The sequence below is a fragment of the Rhincodon typus genome, chromosome 38, assembly GCF_021869965.1.
Source record: "Rhincodon typus isolate 14 chromosome 38, sRhiTyp1.1, whole genome shotgun sequence".
Classification (NCBI taxonomy): Eukaryota; Metazoa; Chordata; class Chondrichthyes; order Orectolobiformes; family Rhincodontidae; genus Rhincodon; species Rhincodon typus.
This window is the reverse complement of record NC_063369.1, coordinates 3,736,172-3,761,155: the sequence shown is the minus strand read 5'-3', so window position 1 is coordinate 3,761,155 and position 24,984 is coordinate 3,736,172. Positions and strand designations below refer to the sequence as shown.

Sequence of the window (24,984 nt, the reverse complement as noted above, 5' to 3'; positions counted from 1 at the left end):
AAAAAAAAAACAAAACATTTTGGTCTTAAATGTGGGTCGATCTTACTGATTACACATTACTGTTATAGGATTGAGAAGGAAGCAAGATATATGCATGCCGATAAGATCCTATCTTGTTTTGTGAACTTTCCTTGAAACTATATCCCAAGGGCCCTTCCAGGAGGTTTTGTAACATATAATCTCTTTAGAAAATCACTTTTGAAGATCACAAGTTTGTCTCAACAAACATTTTAAGCACTGCTCTACTCTCCTAATTTCCAAACACAGCCTTTGCCCTCAAAATACTGAGTCAAAGTTTCAGAACTTTTGGGAGATGCCCTTGCAGACTAATTGAATGGAAAAATTGAGGCTGGGGATACTGGAAGGGATATTTTGTTAATGTCACCTAAAAATTCCAGAATTTTTCTGGACATCTGGAATCGTTAGGTTTGTGAAACTATCAACTTTATTCCCAGTCCTGTAAGTTAATAACTACCTAGCTTAAGGTTGAGGGAATGATTTCACAACTGATATTTCCCCACTAGAAAAGTATAACTTTAGTTAATACCAAACCATTTATCTTCAGTGCTCATTTTATTTGCTGCCTTGCACTACATCACTTCTTTTCTCTTCATCGCAGAATGCAAACAGCCATTGTCGCATGAACATTGATTACATACCCACCAAATAGGCCAGTATGTATTCTAACAAAAAAATCCTTCACCTCACACAGCCAGGATGTTTGTTCAGAACCACTATTCCATGACTTGGGTTATAATCTCAACTGACAGTGATAAGTCAGATCCCAGCATGTAACCTAGCTCGATAAAATTTAACTCCATTTTGTTTTAGAAAACACACTCACTGAAGTCTGCCAGCGTACTTTAAACTAAATGCTATACAGTGAAAAGATTTCACTGTCCGTGAATGACTGAGCCATCTTGATGATATCAAAGATGCTGTGTAATTACATGTTCCTCTTTTGTGGTCAATCGTCACACGCTAACATGGGGACTTTATCCTTTCATTCTAGACTAAACCAAATTCTGATTTTTTTTCCAAAAGGTGAAGCATTCTGGAATAATGGGTGAAATTAGTGGTTTATCAAAAGTCTGGCATCAGTTCATGTACTCTTCAAATTTAATAAAGGATAAAGGTAGGTGCAGAGATGTTTCCATTTGTCACTAGGAAGACTATAACAATAGTCCCTAATAAATCCAGTATTCTAGAGAAATTTCTTTATCACAAGACTGACTGAAATTTGTAACCTGTTACTACAGAGAATGGTCGAGGGGAATTGTAAAGAATAGTTATGAAGAGGCTGGACACACGAGGGAAAAAGGAATCGAAGCATAAGCCAGTGGGGTGAGAAGAGGTTCATGTGGAGTTTAACCAACAAAATGGACCAGCTGGATTGAACATCTGTTTCTATGCTGTAACTTCTGTATGATTCTGCACAGTACAATGTAACCCAAAACCTCACCTAGCTGGATGTAACCTTATGTCAGCGGCAAGTTTTGAAAAACCCTCTTGCCCCTCAAGGCACAGAGACACAGACTTTTGTCAATACCCTGCACAAACATTTGGTTGCCACAGACCAGCCAAACTACACATTTTCCTGTTTTATCCCATAGATTATGTTCTGCACCCTGAACACTCTCAAGATGGAACACAGACAAACTTCCAAACGGGCAGATTGGACTCAAAGTTATCATCTTCGTTCATGTCAAAGACAGAAGAAAGAAGTGGAAACGTTACAAGTCAGAAGATGCTTTGGGATTAACATCACTGACAGTGTAGCAGGCTACACATTTATCTAAAACCTCTTGTAAGTGTCTTTGTGTGCTGAACTATATGCGAGGAAATTAACGACATGCTCCCTGTAACACAATGCTTTCTGCTGTTAAGGTATAGTTGTGTTTATTGTCTCACACAAAAGGCCTTTGATAGTGTGGCACTCCCTCTGTACAATGTGTCTGGGACCATCCTGTTCTGAAGCCTCTAAACTAAAGGGAAATAGGAGCCAGTGAAAACCATATGCCTTGTTCAACCTGCTCCATTGTTCAGTATGATCATGGTTGATCAGGCTTCAATTCTGCCCACGAATATGCCCTGAGACATGAAAAATCTCTCTATGCCAGCCTTCGATATATTATGCAATGGAGTATCCTCAACCCTCTGGGTCTAAGAGAATGCCAAAAATTCACAATCCACTCACTGAAGAAATTTCTCATCTTTATCCCGAGTGATTATCCCCTTATCCGGAAACTCTCACCCCTTGTTCTAGATTTCCAACAGGGGAAGCACTTCAGTGTATACCCTGTCAAGCCCACCTCACTAGCATGAACTTTTCAATGACACCACTTCTCATTTCTCCAAACTCCAGAGAATATAAATCCAATTTATTTAATATCCCATTCAATGCCAGCCCTCTGAGATGGGACTTGATTCCCCAACATTCTGACTGGAATGAGCATGCTATCCAATGAATCACACTTGATACTAGAAGTAAATTCAAACATTTCCTAAACATCGATTTGGGGATCTGCCTAGACCTAAAGGGAGCACTTATGCAGGTTTCACAGGCCTTACTAGTACTCTTTAAGGATGGGTAAGGTTAGCAAACATGCAAGTTGCCTTTTAGACTTTGTCAAAACATAATCCTGGCATTCTCAAAAATGGTAACTAAAACTACACTTTTGAGAACTGGCACATGAAAAGATTGGAAGGAGAGGAAGAGAGGGAGAAAGATACAAATTACATAAATGATCCCATATAATTATAAACACTGAATTTTCTTTCTGAAGTCCTAAAACGAAAGTGACTATAGATCAATCCATTGCACTGGTTTTCAGTATTACATTGCTGGTCATTTGTGACGTAACAAAAGAATCAATGCTGGTGGCAAACCACAAACTTGGCTTAGAAATTACTGGGGAACCAGCCAGTTTCTGAGCGGTCTGAAAAGAAACAAAACTAAATTTAAAAGTTTTCTCACGATTTAGATCCATCCACCGAGTTTATTGGACCTAGAAATGGAAAATCTTTGTTTTATGAACATTATCATACGCTAACAGTAAAGGGGGGTGCAGGTGGTGTTGCAGTATGTGGCTCGACCAATTTTCCAATCCTGTTTTCAGGATTAGCTTAGCTGGTAACAAGCTTGGCCAAGTTAAAAGACCAAATGCTCAAAACATTGCTTCAGGACTGGAATGCATTATTCATAGATAGAATTGGCCAACCTGGAATGAGATGTTGCATGTCCATGTTGTTGTGGTTAAACCGGGCAGGATTATAGATGATGAACTAGGAGTCTTCTCTCCCTGGTCCAATGTGTTGGTCAACATTGCCTTCACAACAACCAGGAAAACTACAGCTTGGTGTCTACTGTGAACAGGATGGCTCCTATCCAACAGCCAATACACTTAAAAGCAGTCCTCTTTGTGGGGTGCTTTGGAATGCTGATAATATTTGCTATTAACACATCATGCCAAAAACTAATTGGTTTAAAACCCGAGTTGGCCCCACCCTAGCACAGATATGTTAAGACTGCAATGGAAATAGTTAAGCTCCTCCATCAAGCCTTAGTGAAGGAAAACACAGCTAACAACTAAAAACCTCAAACAACCATACCAAATTAGGAAAGTTATTTTGAAGTGAAAAAACAAACAAATGAGCTTTCAATTCCTAAATTTCCTAAAATATTTTCAGAAATCTGATAAATATTTTAACGCAGCTGAATGGTCATACAAACTATTTTTGGTGTTGATAACAAGGCACTGCCGGAATTAGAAATTTACAGCAATAATTGAGAAACTAGATATTATCTACAATGGCAACTGCCAAGAAACATACAGGTAGGATCTGTGCGCAAATTCCTTTCTCTGTACACTCCTCTGAAGAAGGGAACTTATTAATAAAATATTGAATATTTTATCCATAGCACCTTCCAATGTTTTGAAACCAAAGGATTCAGACATAAGCTTACAAAATTACTGGCTACCTGTGACAGGAATCTTAGCAGCCATCAACATAATTAAGTTGATAGTACCACAGATTTTAGTCCATTCAACACATTTATCTGATCGTAGTGGTTAATTACCACGATCCCCGGGGCAAAGAAGGAAAGTTCAATCCCAGCCAAATCCCACACTAGAACATTCCTCAAGCAGCACCCAAATTTAGACCATCTATTCCAAACTACACTGTACATTTAAACATAGTGAAATATCCCGACACTTCCTGGGTGGAGATGCATCCAGGTTGGGAGTCTAGAATTAAATTGCAGAGTGTTACAGCTGAATGCTCTTCATAGATACAGGATCTGGAGGAACAGGGTCGGAGAAGGCAAACCGATGAAAAGGATTGGAACTGCATGAGGAGAGGACACAGACACGAGACCAAGGGCGGCATGGTCAACTGAGGAATCTATTCCAGGACGAGCAGCATGATGAAAGCAAGTGACTGGAAAGGAAAGCTCAACTTTGAGGATGTAAACGCATAAGCTTATGATCAAAGGGGAGGGTCAGCTAGTAGTGGAGGAATCCTAGCTCACCATCTATAATCATGTTCAATTTAATCACATTTGGCATTTTATCACATATTCGGGTTTACAACCACCAAAAGCTTGATCAAATAAGCAGGATTTAAGGGGCATATTTTGGTATTTTGTTTCCTCGACCATTGCTATACAACCAAAATGCCTATTGCTCCATCCCCCATCCACGGTTTGGAAAATCAGATCACAATGCTGCGCTCCTCCTCCCAGCTTACAAGCAGAAATTGAAGAGTGATGACCCAATACAGATAGTAGTGCAGTGCTGGTCTGAGGCAACGGAAGGGCTTCCACGAGACTGTTTAAGAGTCAGCGGACTGATCCTTATTAGAGAACTTAGCGACTAACCTAAACGAGTATGCCATTACCGTTACAGGCTTCATTAGTAAGTGTGTAGAAGACTGCATGCTGAAGATGTTAATCCAAATGTTTCCCAAACAGAAACCATGGAAGAACTGGGAGATCCACTCCCTACTGAGGCCCACGTCTGAGGCATTCAAGTTGTGCGACCCTGACCTATACAAGAAATCCAGGTATGACCTTCGTAAGGCCATCAGGGACACCAAGGGGCAATACCAAACTAAACTGAAACCCAGGCTAACCACACGGACACCTGTCGTTTGTGGCAAGGTTTACACAACATAAGCTACAAAACACTAAGTCGATCAGAATCATAGGCAAAAATACATGCCCACTCGTTGAGCTCAGTGCCTTCTATGCTTGCTTTGAACAGAAAGTGACCACAACGATGTCACCTGTCCTAATAGCCTCGGATGCACCCGTAGCCACAGTCACCGATGTCAGAGTGGAATTCTTGAGAACGAACCCATGGAAAGCGATTAACCTGGATGGAGACCCCAGCCGTGCACTTAGATCCTGTGCATAGACGATTCACAGACATCTTTAACCTCTCCTTACTACAATGTGATATCCCCACCTGCTTCAAAAAGACCATCACCACCCCGGTGCCAAAGAGCGATCATGCAGCTGCCTCAACTGCTACTGCCCAGTGCCTCTGGCCTCCATAATTATGAAGTGCTACCAGAGGTAGTCATGGGTCACATCAACTTCAGCCTACCAACCACCTCGATGCTTTGCAATTCGCCTACTGGCTCAACTAGTCCATGGCAGACACCGTTTCCCTGACCCTACACTCATCCTTGGAGCATCTGATACCCAAGTCAGGCTCCTATTTATTCACTACAGGTCTGCCTTCAACACAATTCCAAACTAACTCAACTCGAAACTTTGAAACCTAGATCTCGGCTCTCCTCTCTATAAATGGATCCTTGACTTCCTGACCCATACACTGCAGTCAGTAAGAAGAGGTGACAACACCTCCTCCATCATAATCCTCAACACCGGTGCCCCACAGGACTGCATACTCAGTCCCCTATTATACTCCTTATGCAGTCATGACTGCATAGCAAAATTCCACCCCAACTCCATTTTCAAGTTTGCTGACAATACCATCATTATAGGGCAGATCTCAACCAATGACGAGATAGAGCACAAGAAAGAAATTGAGTGCTTAGCAATATGGTCTAAAGGCAAAAATCTCTTCATCAACATTAGGAAAACAAAGGAGCTGGTCATTGACTTCAGCAAGTGGAGTGGAAGGCACACCCCTGTCTGCATCAATGGTGCTGAGGTTCAGGTGTTGAGGTTCAAGCATCAGGTTCCCGAGCATCAGGTTCCTGGGAGTGATGATCATAAACAATCTGCCCTAGTGCACCCACATCAACATGACATTCAAGAAAGCACAATAATGCCTCTACTTCCACAGAAAGCTAAGGAAGTCTGGCATGTCCACAAAGGCCCGTACCAATTTTTATAGATGCATCACAGGAAGTATCTGATGGATGCAGCACGGTGTGGTATGGCAACTGTTCTTCCCAAAATCGCAAGAAACTACAGAGACGTGAACACAGCTAGTCCATCATACAAACCAGCCTTCCATTCATTGACTCCAATTATTCTTCACAGTCTTGAAAAAGGAACCAAATTAATCAAAGACCCCTCCCAACCTGGTTATATTCTCTTCCACCTTCTTCCATCAGGGTGAAGATATAAAAGTTTGAAACACATATGAACAGATTCAAGAACAGCTTCTTCCTGCTGTTAATCAGACTTTTAAACAGACCTCTCAAATGTTAATGCTGATCTCTCTCCTGCATCTTCTGTTAGTAACACTGTATTCTGCACTCTGTTCTGCTACCTGATGCACGTTGTATGGCATGATCTGCCTGTAGAGCACGCAAAACACCACTTTTCACTGAATCTCGGTACATGTGACAATAAAACCAAATCAAATACGAAAAGGAAGGAAGGAGTAGTAGGAAGGTTTAATGAGGCAATTTCAGAACTCAGGGCCCAGCCACTAAAATTATAGCTATAAGTAGTGAAGAGGTAAAAGAGAGGGTATGCAACAGGTCTGAAATTTGAGGAATACAGATATTTTGAGATTTTCAGTAGGACTGAAAGAGGTTACAGAAGCAGCAAGAAGCCAAGACCATAGAGGGATTTTAAAACAATGACAATGGTTTCTGAGCAGGGAATGACCTTCTGGTTATACTGTTCAATTAGCCTTTGGTTTGCAAGCACAGATCTAGTTATTTTAAAATCAACCTGTCCAGACATAATATGATACACATCCAAGCGGATGGGACTTAAATCTGACCATTTGGCATTGAAGAAGGGATACTTCCAGCGCACCAGAAGAGCCTTACAAGCACAGTCCTAGTGTATCATGCTATCTGGTCCATCTGTCAATGCTGTCTACACTACAATAATGCAGTACTGCAGTTTGGAAACCTTGAAGCAATTAATTTCCAGCATACAATGCAAAAGTCAGTCAAACTGCAACAGATCAACAGCATTAAGTCATGTCAGAAGCATGGTTCAATATTTAGAAATATTAGGGTGTTAAATTAAACACCAGTGTCTTACTCACCTAGCTCAGTGTCTCTGATCCCCATGTAGCTTTCCAGCAGGTCATCCACCTTCTCAATGGCCTTCTCTTCAAATGCTGATGGCTAGGATCAACAAAGCATGCATTTGGAGTAAGTCATTAAACAAGAACAAAAAGCCAACACTATGAAAACTGGTCCAGGAAACAAATTTATGTGTCAAATTTAAATGTCACCAGCTTTTTCCTCCAATTATTATTTTGTAGATGGAACAAAAAACCACTACTCTATACTGTACGTCTGAAGCACAAGCTAATCGTAAAACCATCCACCCAACAGACTACATGAGATAATGCTGGCAGACGAAGGCTACTCAGTCCATTTATTTATTCTGTGTTCACTGTGGAACAAAATAATTCATTACGGTATGGCTCCTTCTGCCCTATGGAAGTAAAAGATGTCATAGTCAACAAAGAGTAAGGTACTTCTCCTAATGTCCTGGCCGATAATCACCCAGCAACCAACAACACTAGTTTTCCTGTTGTATCATATTCTAACATGTGGGAGCTTCCTGTGCAGAAATTGGCTATTACACTTCCAACATTACGACAGTAACCACACTTAAATAGTTAGGTGTAAAGTACTTTGAGATAAGGCTGTGAAAGAATATGTCTAAAAGCAAGGTTGTTTTTCCTCTCTCCTTGGTTTCCCTTGTGCATTTTGCCTCCTCCAAAGCATTTATATTGATCCAAAACTGTACAATAAGAGATCGGGTACCAGGCAATTTACATCAGCCACCTGCAAGAAAAATTAACAATAATAAAAAGTCACAACGACACATTTCAGAGATCCTCATGTCATATTTTGACGAAGGGTCACACTGAAAGCATTAACCCAGGTTTCTTTCAGAAGGCAATATTTGGTTGCGTATTTCTGTCATTTGCACTTCTTTTGCTAGAAGAGGTCAGCAGACAGATTAAAGCTCAACAACTGGACAATATCAGAGTGGGTTAACAAATGAGCTCTTAGGGGTCAACAGGGAAAATATCCTTTCAACAGAACAAGCTTGACAGAAGTCAAAACAACACACTACATTTATGAGCCAAAACAAGTTAAATGAAAACGCATTACTTTTTAATTGAGTGAAATGCATCAAGTTAAGCAACACAAAGGAGAAGGGAGAACAATGTGTCATGGAATGGAGTGGGGCGCGCTTGCTATGAAGCATAAATACCAGTATAAGTCAGTCATGCCTGTGTGCTTTATAGTAAATGCTATTCTATTTAATGTAGAGTTATTACGGACTAGACCAAGCCACCTCAAAATATATTAAGATACCTTTAAAATAAGAAAAAGTTAAGGTCTAGGCTAAGTATAAGGCACTGCGTTCCAGATGCAATTCAACTGGTCAAACTAATACTAATTAACTGTTCCAATATAGCAACATCCCATAAACACAGCCTTGGCAAAGGCAAGTTCAGTAAAACAGATCGTCTGACATGCAATTCTAGTAGCAGGAAGAGAACACCAGCTTTTAGCTGTAAGAGAGGACCAAGAGCTTCCACATCCAGCTTCAAGATCCCAGAAATTGCAGAAAGCTAAAACTAAAAATCCTGGTTCTGTGAGAGCTTGACTCCACCCATTCATGCCTCTTCTGTTGTTCCAACTTTAAAAACCCAAGGCCTCACAAGCTGTTTACTTCATTGGTTTTGAGCAGACTGCTTGCTACCTCTGTCTCAACCTTCCTTCATTTATAAATAAAACCAATATAAGGACAATATATACCTCTTAAAGCCAAAGTACCTTCATGTAGTTAAGCATGTTCATTAAACCAATTCCTAATTTGTGGTAAGTATAACGTAAGTTAGCCTGATGATCAGAATTAATTGGTATACTTTCCTTCAGGGTGGTCAGCCATGTTTAGATAAAGGAAGCTATTTACTCAGCACAGGTTAAACTGCGCTGCATTAGTTAATTGCCTTGCTGAGACTTCTACAACAGTTAAAAAGCCAAGGCTTCGTGGCATTTGGATAGGTATATGGAAAGAAGATGTTTCGGAGGACGTGGGCCAAACACAGGCAAATGGAACTAGTTCAATTTAGAATACCTAGCTATCATAGAGGAGTTGAACAGGAGGGTCTGTTTCCATTCTGTACATCTCTGTAACTGTCCATTTCTGTCTAGAATCCATCGATTCACCTTGGATCTCTATCACTTAATATCTTTGCCCAACAGAAATTTATCAAACAAAGAGTTTATGTCTTTTCCGTTCAAGTACTTCTCTTGTTATCAGAGGTTAGCCTATTGGCATTTGGGCCAAATTCTCCAATGGAAAATTGGTAACTCCCATTAACTTTAAAATTCCTGATCCGGTAGCAATTGTGTCTAGCATGAAAATCAACAAGGAAGGTCCAGGCCAGGTTAGCCAAATCTGAACTTTGACTTCCTGCCACCTCTTACAGCACTTTGATCTTGGTTTTCCAACTGTTTCCTTTGTGCAACTGTGACCATATACAGCCAAGCTTTAGAATGTCACCATGGCTGTTTTTAAACTAAATTCTCCAGATAAACAAATAACTGGCTCAGACATTCTCATCTCCAGTAGAGCAATCAAAACAATATTATTTTCCAAATGAAAGTATTTACTTGAAGCCCTGACTGCCATAAGGAGAACTTGGGCACTTTCCTATTCTGCAGCTTTTACTTTTCTTATCCTATTTGTCAACTCCCTCCACCTGTGAAACATCAACTGCTCAATTAGTCTCCTGCCAGCCCATGTGTCTCAGGTTGTACAGGAGGATCAACGCAATCAACAGCTTTAACTCAAAGTTGGCTGCCAGGAAATTGTTTCAAATCCATTCACTTCATTGTTCTATGTCATAAAGGTCAACTGTCAGTGAAACATGGCACGGTTTTATCAATTCATGGATGTTCTGCCCTGGGAACTGGGCTTAATTCTATTTACATTAACTAGGACCAGGACTATAGAAATCTAATGTGGAGTGAAATCAGTAAGCATAACAACAGACCTTGACAGGGATGGGCACAGGCCACAGGCAAAATCCCCAACCAACAATTGGTCATCTGAACCAGAGTGAGACATGGTGAAAAGATTAGATATAGTGTGTGTGCTACGTGATGAATAAACCCCAGTCTAAAAAGTTGCTTTTAGCTAGTAACATTTCCCTGAAGTGCTTCACTAGATACAGGTTACAAGCCATCAGCTTACCTCATCCTCCACAGTAGCAATGCCTTTTGCCCTCAGTCGTAGTGTTCCTTTTCCAGTGCCCACCTGCCCACCAGATGCAAATTTGCCTCCTCTGGAACGCTGGCCTATCATGTCTGCAGGAGAAACAAAGGCAGGTGAGCGTCAACCATCAAGCTGAATCTCAAATGTCATCTAGAGATCCCACAGGACAGGCCTTCAGATCAAAACACTTTCAAACTTCAGAGCTCGGTGCTCAAGGATCACCAGAGAAAGGAAGATTGAAACAAGTTGCTATTTAATTCATTCCCCAGATATGGGTGCTGTTGGCAGGACTGGTTATCACTAGCAGACCTTGAGAAAAAAGGTTGTAGTGAACAGCCCTCGAACTGCTGCAACCCACCTAGTGCAGGGAAACCCACAGTGCTGTTAGGAAGAGAGTTCCAGGATTTTGATTCAGTGACAGTCAAGAAACGCCGATACTGTTGCAAGTCAGAATGGTGTGTGGCTTGAAGATGAACTTACAGATGATGGTGTCCCTACACATCTACTGACACTGCCTTTCTAGAAGGAATTTGGGTTTAGAAGGCATTGTCAAACGGGAGGCTTGGTGAGTTGCTGCAGTGCTTTTGCAGGTTATACACACCATTGACCACAGCTGGACAGAGCAAAAGCTCCTCATAGCATGGATATTTGTCAATCAAGCAGGCCTCTGCTTACAATATGAGCAAGTCTCTTGTTGGCTATTTGAAAATTACAGACTGCAGTGAAACATGACTGAGAAAGGCAAGTTTGAGGAGTTGGGACAGTGTGACAATGAATAACAATGGGATATAACAGTTGGTTTATTAAAGGGGAATGATTCCAAAATTGATTTACATACATAAAACTACTATTCACATGGCATCCTTAATGCAGTAAAATGTACTATGGTATTTCACAGTACCGTTATCAAACAGAATATACCAGAGCCACACAAGGAGACAGTATGAGAGGTGAGATGCAAGGTGCAACTTATAAAATGATATTATAATATAGATACTTCAGATTTGAGCCAATGGCATGTGCTTTTTGGTCCACGTGTCTAAAGGTTTTAATGATTAACTTAAGTATTATTGCAGCCATGGAGATTTCTTTAAAAAACATACTCAATCTACAAAAGATGCTTCTTTGAGGATAATGGAAATGCATTTATACCGGGAGAGTTTTTACAGCTTAGCAAAGTAAACAGTTGTGCATCAGGCTTTCAGTTTAGGAGGTCCAAGATTCATCTTTTACTTTTGATTAGCTTGAAAAAAGCTTTTCAGTTTCAGTTCAACAGTTTTGCAAAGTCTCAGCTGAGGCTTGATGTTGTTGTTCCTGAGAAAGTGAAATAGTTTAGAACTGTTAACAAGTTACTTCAGTGTAAGGAGTTTAGTTTAGAAGTTTTAGACCAGCAAGCGGTTAAGTGACACTGAGAAAGTCTAAGCTCAGTTATATGAGGCTCAAAGAGGAGACTATGAGATTTTTAGGAGTGGGAACTGAAGCATCTTACAGGTCAAAACATGGTATGGACAAGTCAGACTTAAGAGTCTGTTCCCATGCTGTATGACTCTGACCGAATATTTTTAGTGCTAGTACTACAAAGAAGTGCTGTGTAGTTTACCATGTTTCAGCTTTTACATTGCGTATGTAGATAGTTTGGTTGAGTCCATTTTATCTTCCTTTCTTTCGCAGAATAAACTTCTGTTTCATTAATAAAACCAGATCTGTTGCTTGTGTTTCAGTTAAAAACTATGTTCAATAAAACATATATGCTCTATCAAACCAAATTTCAATCTAGAATCTGACTTGTCCAGTAATAACCAGAGCTGAGACATGGATTTTATGGAGTGCCTTAAAAGCAGAAAAGGGTGGCAGAGAGGTTTAGACAGGAAATTCAAGAGGTCAGGGCCCAGACAGCCAAAGGCTCAGCCACCAATGTGGCAAAATGAAAAGTATAGGAGGGCATCCCAAGCTTCAGAATTTCCTCCATAAATCCTTTCACCTTGAGGACATTAGTCAAGATCTATATGTTTGATCAGGTCTTTTGTCCCAATGGCTCGGTAACAAATTTTGCCATGATAAATTGCTCCCATACAGCAAATGGGATGGCTCAGCACATTAAAGATGCTAGTAAACGTGCAGTTGATTTTGTTCGAACAGAAATTTTAAAAGGCTAATTGTTTAAAGATTCTTCGGCTCACAGTCACTTATTTTTTTCCCCACCCTAGACTTGTGCTACACTCCCACCTGCTGGTCAGTCTTCAGTAAAACTGCACATAGCAATCTTTAGAAATAAAGGAGTATTATTAATCACATTGCATTTTCTAAGGCCGAGTACATGGGAATTTGCAGACTTTCCTGTCACATTAAAATTCCCAAGATAAATACAAAAATTTGGGGTTTCAGAGCAGTCACACTAGCTTACAGACTGCCATCTCCACCATCCACGGGCCTAGTTCCAGTGCAATACTAGAACAGGTGCCTCATCTGAAAGATGAATCATTAACACGGCATCCACCTCGCCCACTGAAATGGATGCAGAAGATCTTGCAGCATTATTTAACTGAACAGCAGAGGGTTGCTCCCTGAAATCATATGAAATCATTTACACCTCCGTTAATTTCTTTTACAAGAAATTATCTAGTTATTTTATGATTGCTGTTTGGAGCACCTTGCTGTGCCCCATATTAGCTGCTGCATTTCCTATGTCATAACTGCAACTACATTTCAAAAGCACTTCATTAGCTATCAAGTGTTTTGAGAAATCCTGGGGTTCCGAATGGTATTGTAGAAATGCAAGGCTTTCTTTATGCAATGACTGCACTGGATGAAAGCTCTAGCCACTTTTGCAACTTACGCTGAACTAGAAGCTCCCCACAAAACTCTTTGCAGTTTAGGAAAAGGATACTCATTTATCATTAGAATTACAAGTACCATGAGATTTTACATTGCTTGAAAGGACAGACAGCAAGCTGTTTTATAATAGATCTTGTGGCATCATAAACATCACAAAAGGCTACTTTCCCATATTGAAGCCAGATTCTTTGCCCAGAAAATGCTGAAACTGTGAAAATCACAAGTAGAGGTGGTGAATAGTACAGAAGAGGAATCAGCTAGAACACAGGGACAGAAGATAATGGGGTGTTTCATATGGAACAAACACCTGCAAAGTCTGTTTGGGCCAAATGTGGACTGCTGAAGTAAAATCTAGTCAGCTAGGATGGTGAAAAAATGTCAAGACTGTTTCACACAAAGTTGTGGAATTAAGTACCTTTAAAAGATGAAAAGGGAACGTTATCACGGGTTTAAGAAAATATGCTTCTGAAGAGAAAGTGATTCGATGAGTGTGTGGGAAGATGGGGGTTCATGTACAGAAAAGGGCAGGCGCCACTTGTTTTCATGGGATTGACATCAAGCGTACGGGCTCAGGAGAAAACAAACCTTGGAGACGGGAAGCCTTTGGGATATTAGCTCAGAAAGGTATGGAGTTACTAGGGAGAAAAAAAGAGCGAGAGTAAGGAACTCTGCAGAATCAAGTAACATTCTACTTACAGAAGAGAGCTGTTGACTCACCGAAAGCCTTAAGAGGCTCCACAAGACGCAGTGTAAACAGCTGTCCCTTCACCAAACCTTTCAGCAGCTTGGCAACCTCGAAGTGGCGAAAACCGATGACACTCTGACCATTGATCGACTCAATAAGATCCCCAACCTTGATTGCCTCTATTCGGTCAATGAGGCTTCCTTCTTTGATTCTCTGGCAATTAAATCACAGTTTTTAAAGGGAGGCTGCTGTTTCATACCTCCATTGTATGTACTGTCAGACTCGTTACCAGGGATGTGTTGAGGAGAACGTGAATTTAAAGATTTTTTGAACCCTTTGCTCTGGGGTGTACCGATGGTACTGACTATAATCACCCTACAGAGATGGATGGTGACTCGGGGACAGGACCTCTGCCATTGCATGACACTGGGGTACAATGAAAGAACAACTTATTCCAGAACAAGCTAAAACTGGATCCTCATTAAGTGTGTCAGATAGGCTTTTTGTCTTAGGAGATTATAAAGCTAGCCAACTTAAAATAGTGTGCCAATGTTAAGTGATTTGAGTTAAGGGAAGGAAGGGAATGACATGAGCTGCTGCATTTGCCTTTTGCTAAATTTTCCAGCCTCAGGAATTAATTTGTACTCTGCTACAGGAAAAGAAGCTGGTTATTTGGTGACTACATGGTCAGTGATTAAGGTTTATTCTATTCCTAAGGTTCAAAATAACACAGCAACTATGGGTAACTAACGTTAGTAAATTGTGCCTCTGACTTGACCAGCATTTATTGCACAGCCCTTTTGCCCAAAGGGCAGTTGATAGTCAACAACATTGCTGTTAGTCTGGAGTCACATGGAGGCCAGAACAGGTAAAGATGATAATTTTCTTTCCTTAAAAAAAAATTAGAGAGACAGTTGGCTTTTTACTACAGCAGTTACATGGTCACCATTACACTAACTTTAATTCCAGATTTTTATTGAATTCTAATTTCACCATCTGCCGTGGCAGTATTAGAACCCTTGTTCTCAGAATATTAGCCTGGAATTACTAGTCCAGCGACAGTAGCACTATGCTACCATCTCCCTGTAATATATAAAACATAACTAAATATAAAATTCAATGAAATAATTAAGTAGTTCCTGAGAAAAGCATTGACGATGGCAGGATAAGTGATGTGTCACTGTTGCAGAATGTGGAAGTTCCAGAATATCAGTTTGGTCCAGGAGAAAATATGCCTGCAGCAAGTGTTTGAAGTTCCCGCAGCCACAACTCATTTATGATTGGAGGCTGAACTGTAATGCACCGGGAAGGGGAAATTACCTGGAATTTTTGTTCTAGGAGGCAGTCACACCTCTTGCAGTTGGCTCGTTTGAGTTGGTCAGTGCTCAGGGACAGGAAATTGTGATTGAAATTGAGACAGGTAAGGGGACCCAGAAGACTCGGATTTCAGTTTTTGCAATTGCCTAACAGGTTTGAGGTTCTGTCTAGATGAAAGTGAGGACACCAGGAGAAATGACACCTTGTTTCAGGAAGCCAGTCAGGTAGGGCATGCGTATTATCTCTGTATGTGAGAAATGTGGGAAAACCAAAGAGGAATGCAGTGGCAGTAGGGGACAGTATAGTATGGGGACTGACATTGTTCTCTGCAACAAAGGGTGCAGGTCCGGATGGCTGAGTCAGGGTTTGCGAAGTCTGCTTAGGGCTGAAGAGGGACTTGCAGTGGGAGACTGAAGATCCGGTCGTTGTTGACCATGTAAAAGACAATGACAGAAGCAGGACAGAAGGAGGAGGTGCTGCACAATTAGTATGATAAGCTACACACCAAATTAAGAGGCAAAACTTCACAGACAGACAATCTCTTCAATATTAATTGAGCCACGTGCAAATTGGCATTAAGCACATCAAATTGGAAAGATGGATGCATGGCTCAAAGATAAATAAAAGGAACACTGTGAATTTGACGCCTTTTTTGGTGTTTATAATGAACTCTTTCCAACTATTTGCCCAGTGTAATATAGTTTATTATGATTTTCTTGATAAATATCAGAATAATGAACAGAAGGAAGCCATCTGGCCCATTGGGGCTGTACTGGTTCTTTGAATGAAATATCCTAATAGTCCCTCAACTCCTCCTTTACCCCAGTAGAGCTAATTGTTTTCTGTTCAGGTATACATTCAATTACCTTTTCAAAGTTACTGTTGAATATGCTTCCAACATCCTTTCAGACAGCACATTCCAGATCACAACAATTCAATCATTAAAAAAATTCTTAGGTAAGTTCTTTCTTTCTCGCTAATCTTGAAAACTGACTTGTAAGAAAGAAAAAAGCTTTTCTTAGCTAGGTGCATCATTTTCAATAATGTTAACAACCCCTTAAGACAAGCAGAATATTTGCAGCTCTCTGGGGTGTGTTATGCTTTGGAAAAAGTCTAAAAAGCAAATTTCACGTTTCCTAACCTTATCCATCCCTTAAGAATCGGTACCAGTTAGGCCTGTGAAACCGGCCTAACTGCTCCCTTCAGGTTTGGGTGGATCCCCAAATTATGGTTCTGGTGGGGAATTCACTTTTGGTGTCAGGTGTGGCTCAGTGGGTAGCATGCTCATTCAAGTCAGAATGCTGTGGAATCAAGTCCCACCTCAAAGAGGGCTGGCATTGAATGGGATTTGAATAAATTGGCTTTATATTCTCTGAAGTTTGGAGAAATGAGAAATGGTCTCATTGAAAAGCTCATGACAATGAAGGGGGCTTGACAGGGTACATACGGAGGCATTTCCGTTGTTGGGGAATTTCGAACAAGGGGGCAGAGTTTCAGGATAGGGATGAGAAATTTCTTCAGTGAGTGGATTGGGAATCTTTGGAATTCTCTACCACAGAACAATGAGAATGCTCTTTTGTATAATGTATCAAAGACTGGGATAGAGGTCTTTGGCATCTTAGGGAATATTGGTGGACATAAACATGGAATTGAAGCCTGATTAACCTCGATGATACTGATGCAGCAGGTTCAACAGGGCATAATGTTTTTACCTGCTCCCATTAAGTTCAGAGGCTTCATAACAAAATCAAGATTGACACTCCCAGACACTGTACAGAGGGAGTGCCACACTATCAAAGGTAACTCCCTTTTGGGTGAGACAATAACATCGGCTGTATCTCAGTAGCGGGAAGAACTGCCTATTATAAGGTCTTTTTTGCTTAATTTCTTGTAGACAGGAGACACAGTCAGGCATAAGCTAATTACCCATCTCAGTTAATACTGTGCAATGTGGACTTCATGCATGCTAGAAGCCAACATGTCCAAATTCATCGTTCGTAAGCTTTACCTGTATAGCTCATTTAATTGCTTGGGAATCCAATTCCTTAATTGACACAAAGACAGGGCTCTACCCTCACTATTTCACAGAAGGATGTTTTCAGGAGTTACCTTGATAAATGCGTAACCTGCTCCATTGTCAGTGATGGTAAGTCCCAAAGCATCTTCCGACTTGTAGATTTCAACTTCTTTCTTCTGCCCTTTGACGTGAGCAAAGATGAAATCTTCAAGGCCAATTTGCCCACCTAGCAGTTTGTCCATGTCCACTTTGTGAGTGTTCAGAGTGCAGAACATAATCTATGTGATAACACAGGAAAACATGCAGTTAGGCTGGTCTGTGGTAACCAAATGCTTGTGCAGATATCATGCACGTGCGCAGGCATGTGTGAGACACTTCTCCATAGGTTTGTAGGGTACCTTTAGTCAAGAAAGGAAGAAATTGATATTGGGCACTAGAGACCAGGGATGTACTTCTCATAACATGGGTTACATCCAGCTGGTAGAGATCTTGGGTTACATTGTACTGCACAGAATCATACAGAAGCTACAGCCCAGAAGCATGTTTAACCCAGCTGATCCGTGTTGTCAGCTATTTTCCACATGAACCTCCTCCCACGCCATCATCTCATCCTCAGATTCCTTTCTCCATCATGCGTTTATCTAGATACCTCAAATACAATTTTACTACTCAAACACCACTCTCTTCGATAGCTGATTATAAAGTCTAATCACTTGTAATAGAGAACACTCTCTTAAATCTCAGTAGCTTTATTAGGGACTCTGGTTACAGTCTTCCCACGGACAAAAGGAAACATCCCTGCTCCTACCTTATCAAATCCTTAATTAAATTTTAAGGAAGAGTACGTGAACTGACAACAGGCTTTAATAAACTGATCAGTTTACTGGTCATTCAGATTCACACCTTCCCCTCATATTGAGCAAACAGCAATTCACAAGGCGCTTTCTTACAGGAAGCGAGGATAAAGCTCACACGCCAGCCTGCAATATCAGTTTGTGGCAGACCATAAAGAATGAACATGCAATTACACAGAATCTTTAATGTCATCAAGATGACCCAAAGCCTTTCATAGCCAGTGAGGTATCATTGGAAGTCTATACACTGTGTCCTAGGCAAATATAACATCCAGTTATGTGCACAGGGGTGTATCTCTACTTCAAAAACAACGCAGGCATGACAGTAAATAACAAAAGGAGAAATGAACAGCTCTGCAATCACAGGCCTGTTGCCAAGGAACGTACAGATCTGTGGCCCAGGATTGCTTCCAACGCCAGGAGAATCACATAAGAATTGTGTGATAGCTGAACAATTCAATTCGCTTTCTGAGGGTAAACATATCTAATGTCAGCTGACAGATAGATTGGCTGGGATAGAGAATTCTCCTGCTCCAGTTAAGTGATGATACCTATCCCAACAGCCTCAGATGCATCACTGCAGACGTTAAATCAGCCTTCCTGAGAGTGAACTCACAGAAAGCGACTGGCCCAGATGGAGGCCCTGGCCGTGCACTCAGAACCTGTGTAGACCAGCTGGCAGGAGTATTTGCAGACAACTTTAACCTCTCCTTACTATGTGAAGTCCCCACCTGCTTCAAGACCATCATCATCCCAGTGCCAAAGAAAAATCACGCAGCATGTCTCAATTACTACCACCTGGTGGCTCTGACCTCCATAATTATGGAGTGCTTCAAGAGGTTAGTCACGTCTCACATCAAGTCCAACCTACCAAACTGCCTGATTCTTTGCAATTCATCTACTGGCACAACAGGTCCACAGCAAATGCCATCTCCCTGGCCCTGTACATCTCGAACATCTGGATAACAAGGATACCTATGTCAAGTTCCAATATATTGACTACAACTCTGCCTTCAACACCATAATTCCAAACAAACTCATCTCTAAACTCTGAGACCTAGGTCTCAGCTCCTGCCTCTGGATCCTTGACTTCCTAACCCACAGCATGCAATCAGTAAGAACAGGTGACAATACTTCCTCCACCATAATCCTCAAAACAGGTGCCCCACAAAGCTGCGTACTCAGCCCCCTACTATAGTCCTTATACACTCACGACAATGTGGCCAAACTCCGCCTCAAACCCATTTACAAGTCTGCTGACAACACTACCGTTGTAGGTCGGATCTCAAACAATGATGAGACAGAGGTACAGGAAAGTGATTGAGTGCTTAGTGGCATGGTGTAAAGACAACAATCTCTGCATCAACATCAGCAAAACAAAGGAATTGGTCATTGACTTCAGGAAGTGGAGTGGAAGGCACAACCATCTGCATTGATGGTGCAGAGGTGGAGACGGTCCAGAGTGTCAAGTTCCTGGGAGCAATGATCAACAATCTGTCCTGGTCCACCTACATTGATTTGACAGTCAAGAAAGCACAACAATGGCTCTACTTCCACAGGAGGCTAAGAAAATTCGACATGTCCACAAAGACTCTTACCAATTTCTATAGGTGCAAAGAACATATCCTATCTGGATGCAGCTCAGCACGGTATGGCAACTGCTCTTCCCAAGACCGCAACAAACTACAGAGTTGTGAACACAGCCCAGTCCATCACACCAAGTAGCCTCCCATCAATTGACTCCATCTATACTTCCTGCTGCCTCGGGAAAGCATCCAACATAAAAGACCCTTCCCAACCTGGCTATACTCTCTTCTACCCTCTTCTGTCAGGCAAAAAGATATAAAAGTTTGAGTACACGTACAAATAGATTCTCAAGAACAGCTTCTTCCCCACTGTTATCAGACTTTTGTATGGGCCTCTCAAATGTTAACTCTCTCTATGCATTTTCTTTGCAGTTGTAACGCTATTCTACACTGTTCTGCTACTACCCTGATGCACTTTGTGTGGGACCATCTGCCTGTATTCCAGTACACGTGACAAAAATAAAATCAATCAAAAGCTAAGAATGTGCTCTGGTTTAATAGCTCATCAATAAGATGGTAGGGCACTCTCTAGACCAACCAAGATGACTTATTTTAACTTCAAGAGTAGGGATCAAGCTAAATCTATAGCCACAAGATCCAAGGTTAACATTTAAACAACCATCTGAGCATCAAACTGTCACCTTTACGGTTTGATGCAATAAGGCAGAATTGATTTGTTTGGAGAAGAACAAATGCCTAAATCCATTGTTATAAACATTAAAATTAGCGGTAGCCCTTTTAAGAGGGATGTCATAACGCCATTCTTCACTCAAACAGTAATAGAAATATGGAACTCTCCCCAACCCCAGAAAAAGCTGGTCAATGATCTGAAAGGATGTGGAACCAAGATGATTAGATGGAGCCTAGAGAAAGGTCATGATCCAGCTGAAAGATAAAACAGATGCAGGGGCTAAAGGGCTGATCCTTCACTGAATATTTTTAAGACCAAGCTGGATAAGTTCTTGGTAGGCAGGGAGAAAATAAGGGTGATTATGAATGGAAACATGCAATTCGAAACACAAATAGTTCAGTTATCATCTTATTAAATGGGTCAGGCCCAAAGGGCTGAATGGTCTATCTTTGCTCCAATTTCATAGGTTTACATGTTTCCTTCGACCAGCGCTGTTCAAACATCCCTTTACAATAAACTCCTCAAAACCAGATTTCCTCTTGATACTCAAGGGTTACAAATGAGGTTCACACATCCTTATCCTTTCCCACATCATTCATTTCCAGCAAGGAAACACGGAATAGGAACCTGACACCATTTTCTCTTCCTTCATCCAAGGGCTCAGAGACCAGTGTAGCAGATGCTGTAACATTGCTGCTGAAAGTCACTCCTCCAAAAAGACCAAGCAATTGTTGCGTTGTTGGTCTCTAATCCAGGCAACAACTCCACTACTGTTTGTGTTTTTAACTACCTTTCCCATAGGACTTCAACCCCCACTGCTGCATCTCTGAAAATGATATTCAGTGCCACAACAGCTGCACACCAGAATACGCAGCAAACTTGTGAAGTGCATGATTGAATAAACACACTGCGCTGTCTTGAACAGTGACCAGAGATGAACTTGTACCAACAGTCAATACCAGCAAGATACCCAATTGAAGTCTCTGTTCAAAAATTGATTATTGTTAGGTTAGATATACAGTAATTGACAAAAATCACAGAATCTTTAAGAAAATTTCAAATCTGGATGATATACAGATTACCACAAATAACAAACAACTCTCCTAAACCTGGTGCATCCCTAACTTTTGATCGCTCTATCATTGCTAGCCCTACCTTCACTTCTATGGCCCTGGACTCTGAATGCTCCTTAAATTTCAGCTGCTTTAAATAAGCTTCAGAAAAATCTACCTCTTTGACTAAGCTGTTCTAACATATCAAATAGAACATAACCACATAAGGATAACTGCTCCTTGTGAAGTATCCTACAACATTTCACGAAGATGTTATAAAGGGAAGTTTGAGGCTCTATGCTATAACCATAACAATCAGCCAATCCACTGAGATCAATTCTTATAAGGAATCTATTTGCAACGTGTAAATTACAGCCATGTGTCCAAATAAGCATAGCCTTAACCAACTCAAAGTAGCACTGAATCTACTGGAAGCCTGGTACATAAAGCAGGTTGTGACCAGACTAGAGGCTGATAAAAATGCTCTTCGGGAGATGCGGTTGTTGATTGACTGTTCTCTGGGGATACTTGAACCTAAGATTTTGCTTTTCCATTCACTGCAAAGATCAACACAACTCACGTACACCTGCAGCAGTTGAGAGTTGCAGCTCTTTCACTCAAAAGGACTGTGGTGTAGTGCTAGTGTCAATGGACTAGTAATCCAGAACCTTGACCTAACATTCTGGAGAAGTGTGTTTGAATCCCACCATGGCAGGTAGGGAAATTTGATTTTAACAAAAATTTGGAACGAAAGCTGGCTTTGCCACAATTCTCACGTGACCCAGGTCCAAAACGATGTGGTGGACCTTTGCCTTTTGGCCTATTAAGAACATGCATTACATTCTGACCTAGCCAATGACATTCTTAACCCATGAAGTAATAAAAAATGGACAAAAAAAAAAAACGGCAATTCTGGGACTCTGTCATAGTTGTGATGAATCTGGAAAGGCAGAAGAATTGCTTCATCTTTTCCCTCACTCTTGCTGCTTGGTTCCACACCCACAGGACAGTCACGTCAACATTTCAGGACCAATGTTCCATTTGAAATTGTTAGCTCAGCAACTGGTTTGAAACAACATTCCACAGCAAAGGCCAAACAGAAGGCATTTCATTTGAACCAAGGCTGCTGTGAAAACAAAACCCTGGATAAACCCCTCCCCTCATACAATGATGCTGGCGTGGTCAATTTTCCCAACTAGAGAGTCAGGAACTATGGATTGTCATCCTACCATAAATGGTTGACCACTTATAACTGAGATGAGGAGGAATTTCTTCACTTGGAGAGTGAAGAAGCTTTGAAACTCCCTACTCAAGACAGCTGTGGAAGTTCAGCCATTAAGCATGTTTGAGACTTTGATTTGTTTGCTCATAAGCCTAAGAGAAAAATCAAGGATTAGAGCAGGAGATGGAATGGCAAACAGAAAACAGGAGCGGGGTAGGCCATTTGGTCCTTCGAGCCTGCTCCACCATTCAACATAATCATGGTGGATCAGCAAAATCAGTCACCTTGCATAAATAAAACAAAGAACTGTGGATGCTGGAGGACTCAGCAGGTCAGGCAGCATGTGGGGAGAAAGCAGAGTTAACAATGCAAGTCTAGTGACTCTTCATCAGTTCTGTTTAATTCTGTTTTCTACACCACAGATGCTGTCAGACCTGCTGAGTTTCTCCAGCAATTTCTACTTTTGTTTCAGCCTCCTCAAACCCTGTTCCTGCTTTCTCCCCATACCCTTTCATCCTTTTAGCCCCAAGGACTATATCTAACTCCTCCTTGAAAACAGCAAATGTTGTGGCCTCAACTGTTCTCTGGCAGTTAACTCCACAGGCTCACTACTCTCTTCTCAAATGGCCTAGCCCATATTGTTAAACAGTGACCGCTGGTTGTGAATCAAATACGAGTTTACCGAATAGTTTGCAGGGCATGTGGCCTATGCTTCCTCAGAGATAGCAAGAACTGCAGATGCTGGAGTTGGTGACAACACCGTATGAAGCTGGATGAACACAGCAGGTCAGGCAGCAGAGGAGCAGAAAAGTTGACGTTTCGGGTCAAGACCCTTCCTTCTATTTCTCATGCTTTTCCCCCACATCACAAGCTTGCAGTATGTTGTCTAAAAAAAAACTTCCTTTGTGCCTTCCTTGTATTGAAATATAGATTCAATGACTCTGTCACAGAAGAACTCCTGCTCCCGGAGGTGAACTTTAGCATGACAAGTCCTCAAAGGCCTCTCTGCTCCTATGGTGCTGCTTGGCCTGCTGTTTGCGTCCAGCCCTGCACCTTGTTGTCTCGGATTCTCCAGCATCTGCAGTTCCTACTATCTCAGTCTTCCTATAGTTTTCCAGTTAAATGCCAGAAATTACTATTCCCCAGTACCCAGTCTAATATCATTACCTCGAACCAGCAATGCATGGACTTTGCTTAAACCAGGATTCTTAATGGAATTTTTTTTTTTAAAAATTAAGATGCAACAGCTGCAGGAAACACAGGAACAAGACAACAGTACAGCCGCAGACATTAATGCTGAAGTCAAGTAAAGCACAGAAACAGGCTATTCACTCAACAAGTCAATGCTGGTCTTTATAACAGGAGACTCTTCTCACCATACCATCCCTGTTTCTCCCCCAAGATTGCCTTTCCCAGAGCCCAGGGTCACCATGTGCACTCCAGTTCTTCTCCCTGGCTGACAATTCCTAACTATGTTTACATTGTTCTTCCCTGACACCCCCCCAGGATGCCACTTGCAGTTTACCTCTTCACCAGGGTACGGAACTGCCTCTCTCTGAGAAGGTCCATTGCTCAAACAGCTGGTTGACCCACAAGGCCATCAACATGGATCAAATCTTATACTCCACTTTCCTTTCCCTCCACACAGTCACTGATGCAAGATTCCAATCGGTTTCAGATTCTCTGCCTCATTCTACGGCACTTCCTCTCCCTGTTCCCATCCACACTGTCTACATACCCTCTCTTCCTCCATCCCCACGCTTTCTCCCCACTTGCCCTTCCCCTTTCCCTCCACTGCCCCTTCTCCATCCCTCTCCTTCCTCCGCTCACCCATCCCCTCTCTCTATCGGAGATGGGCTGTCCTCTCTCCCCCTTTCCCCACCTGCCTCCCTCTCCTCCATTCCCCCTACTCTTCCCCTTCCCCTCTCACACATCTCCCCTTCACCCGTGCCAGCTCTATATTGAAACACTCTCACTCATCCTGGCTCCCCTGCCAATCACACACTCCGCCTCACTCTTCCCCCTGACCAGTGCCGGCCCCGTGTTGATCCCCCCCCCCCCCCCCCCCCCCCCCCCCCCCCCCCCCCCCCCC

At 41.7% G+C, this 24,984-nt stretch overlaps 1 protein-coding gene across 1 annotated transcript in view; it reads right to left on the bottom strand.

Moving 5' to 3' along the window:
* LOC109936998 (PDZ domain-containing protein GIPC1-like) overlaps positions 1-24,984 on the bottom strand; it is a 30,045-nt gene that overhangs the window by 4,453 nt on the left and 608 nt on the right. Inside the window, exons 2-5 of the mRNA XM_020535616.2 lie at positions 17,640-17,825; positions 14,246-14,426; positions 10,673-10,785; positions 7,488-7,569 (exon numbers count right to left, since the gene is read on the bottom strand). Of these exons, the coding sequence (XP_020391205.1) occupies positions 7,488-7,569; positions 10,673-10,785; positions 14,246-14,426; positions 17,640-17,825 (562 nt within the window). The remainder of the gene's footprint in view (positions 1-7,487; positions 7,570-10,672; positions 10,786-14,245; positions 14,427-17,639; positions 17,826-24,984) is intronic.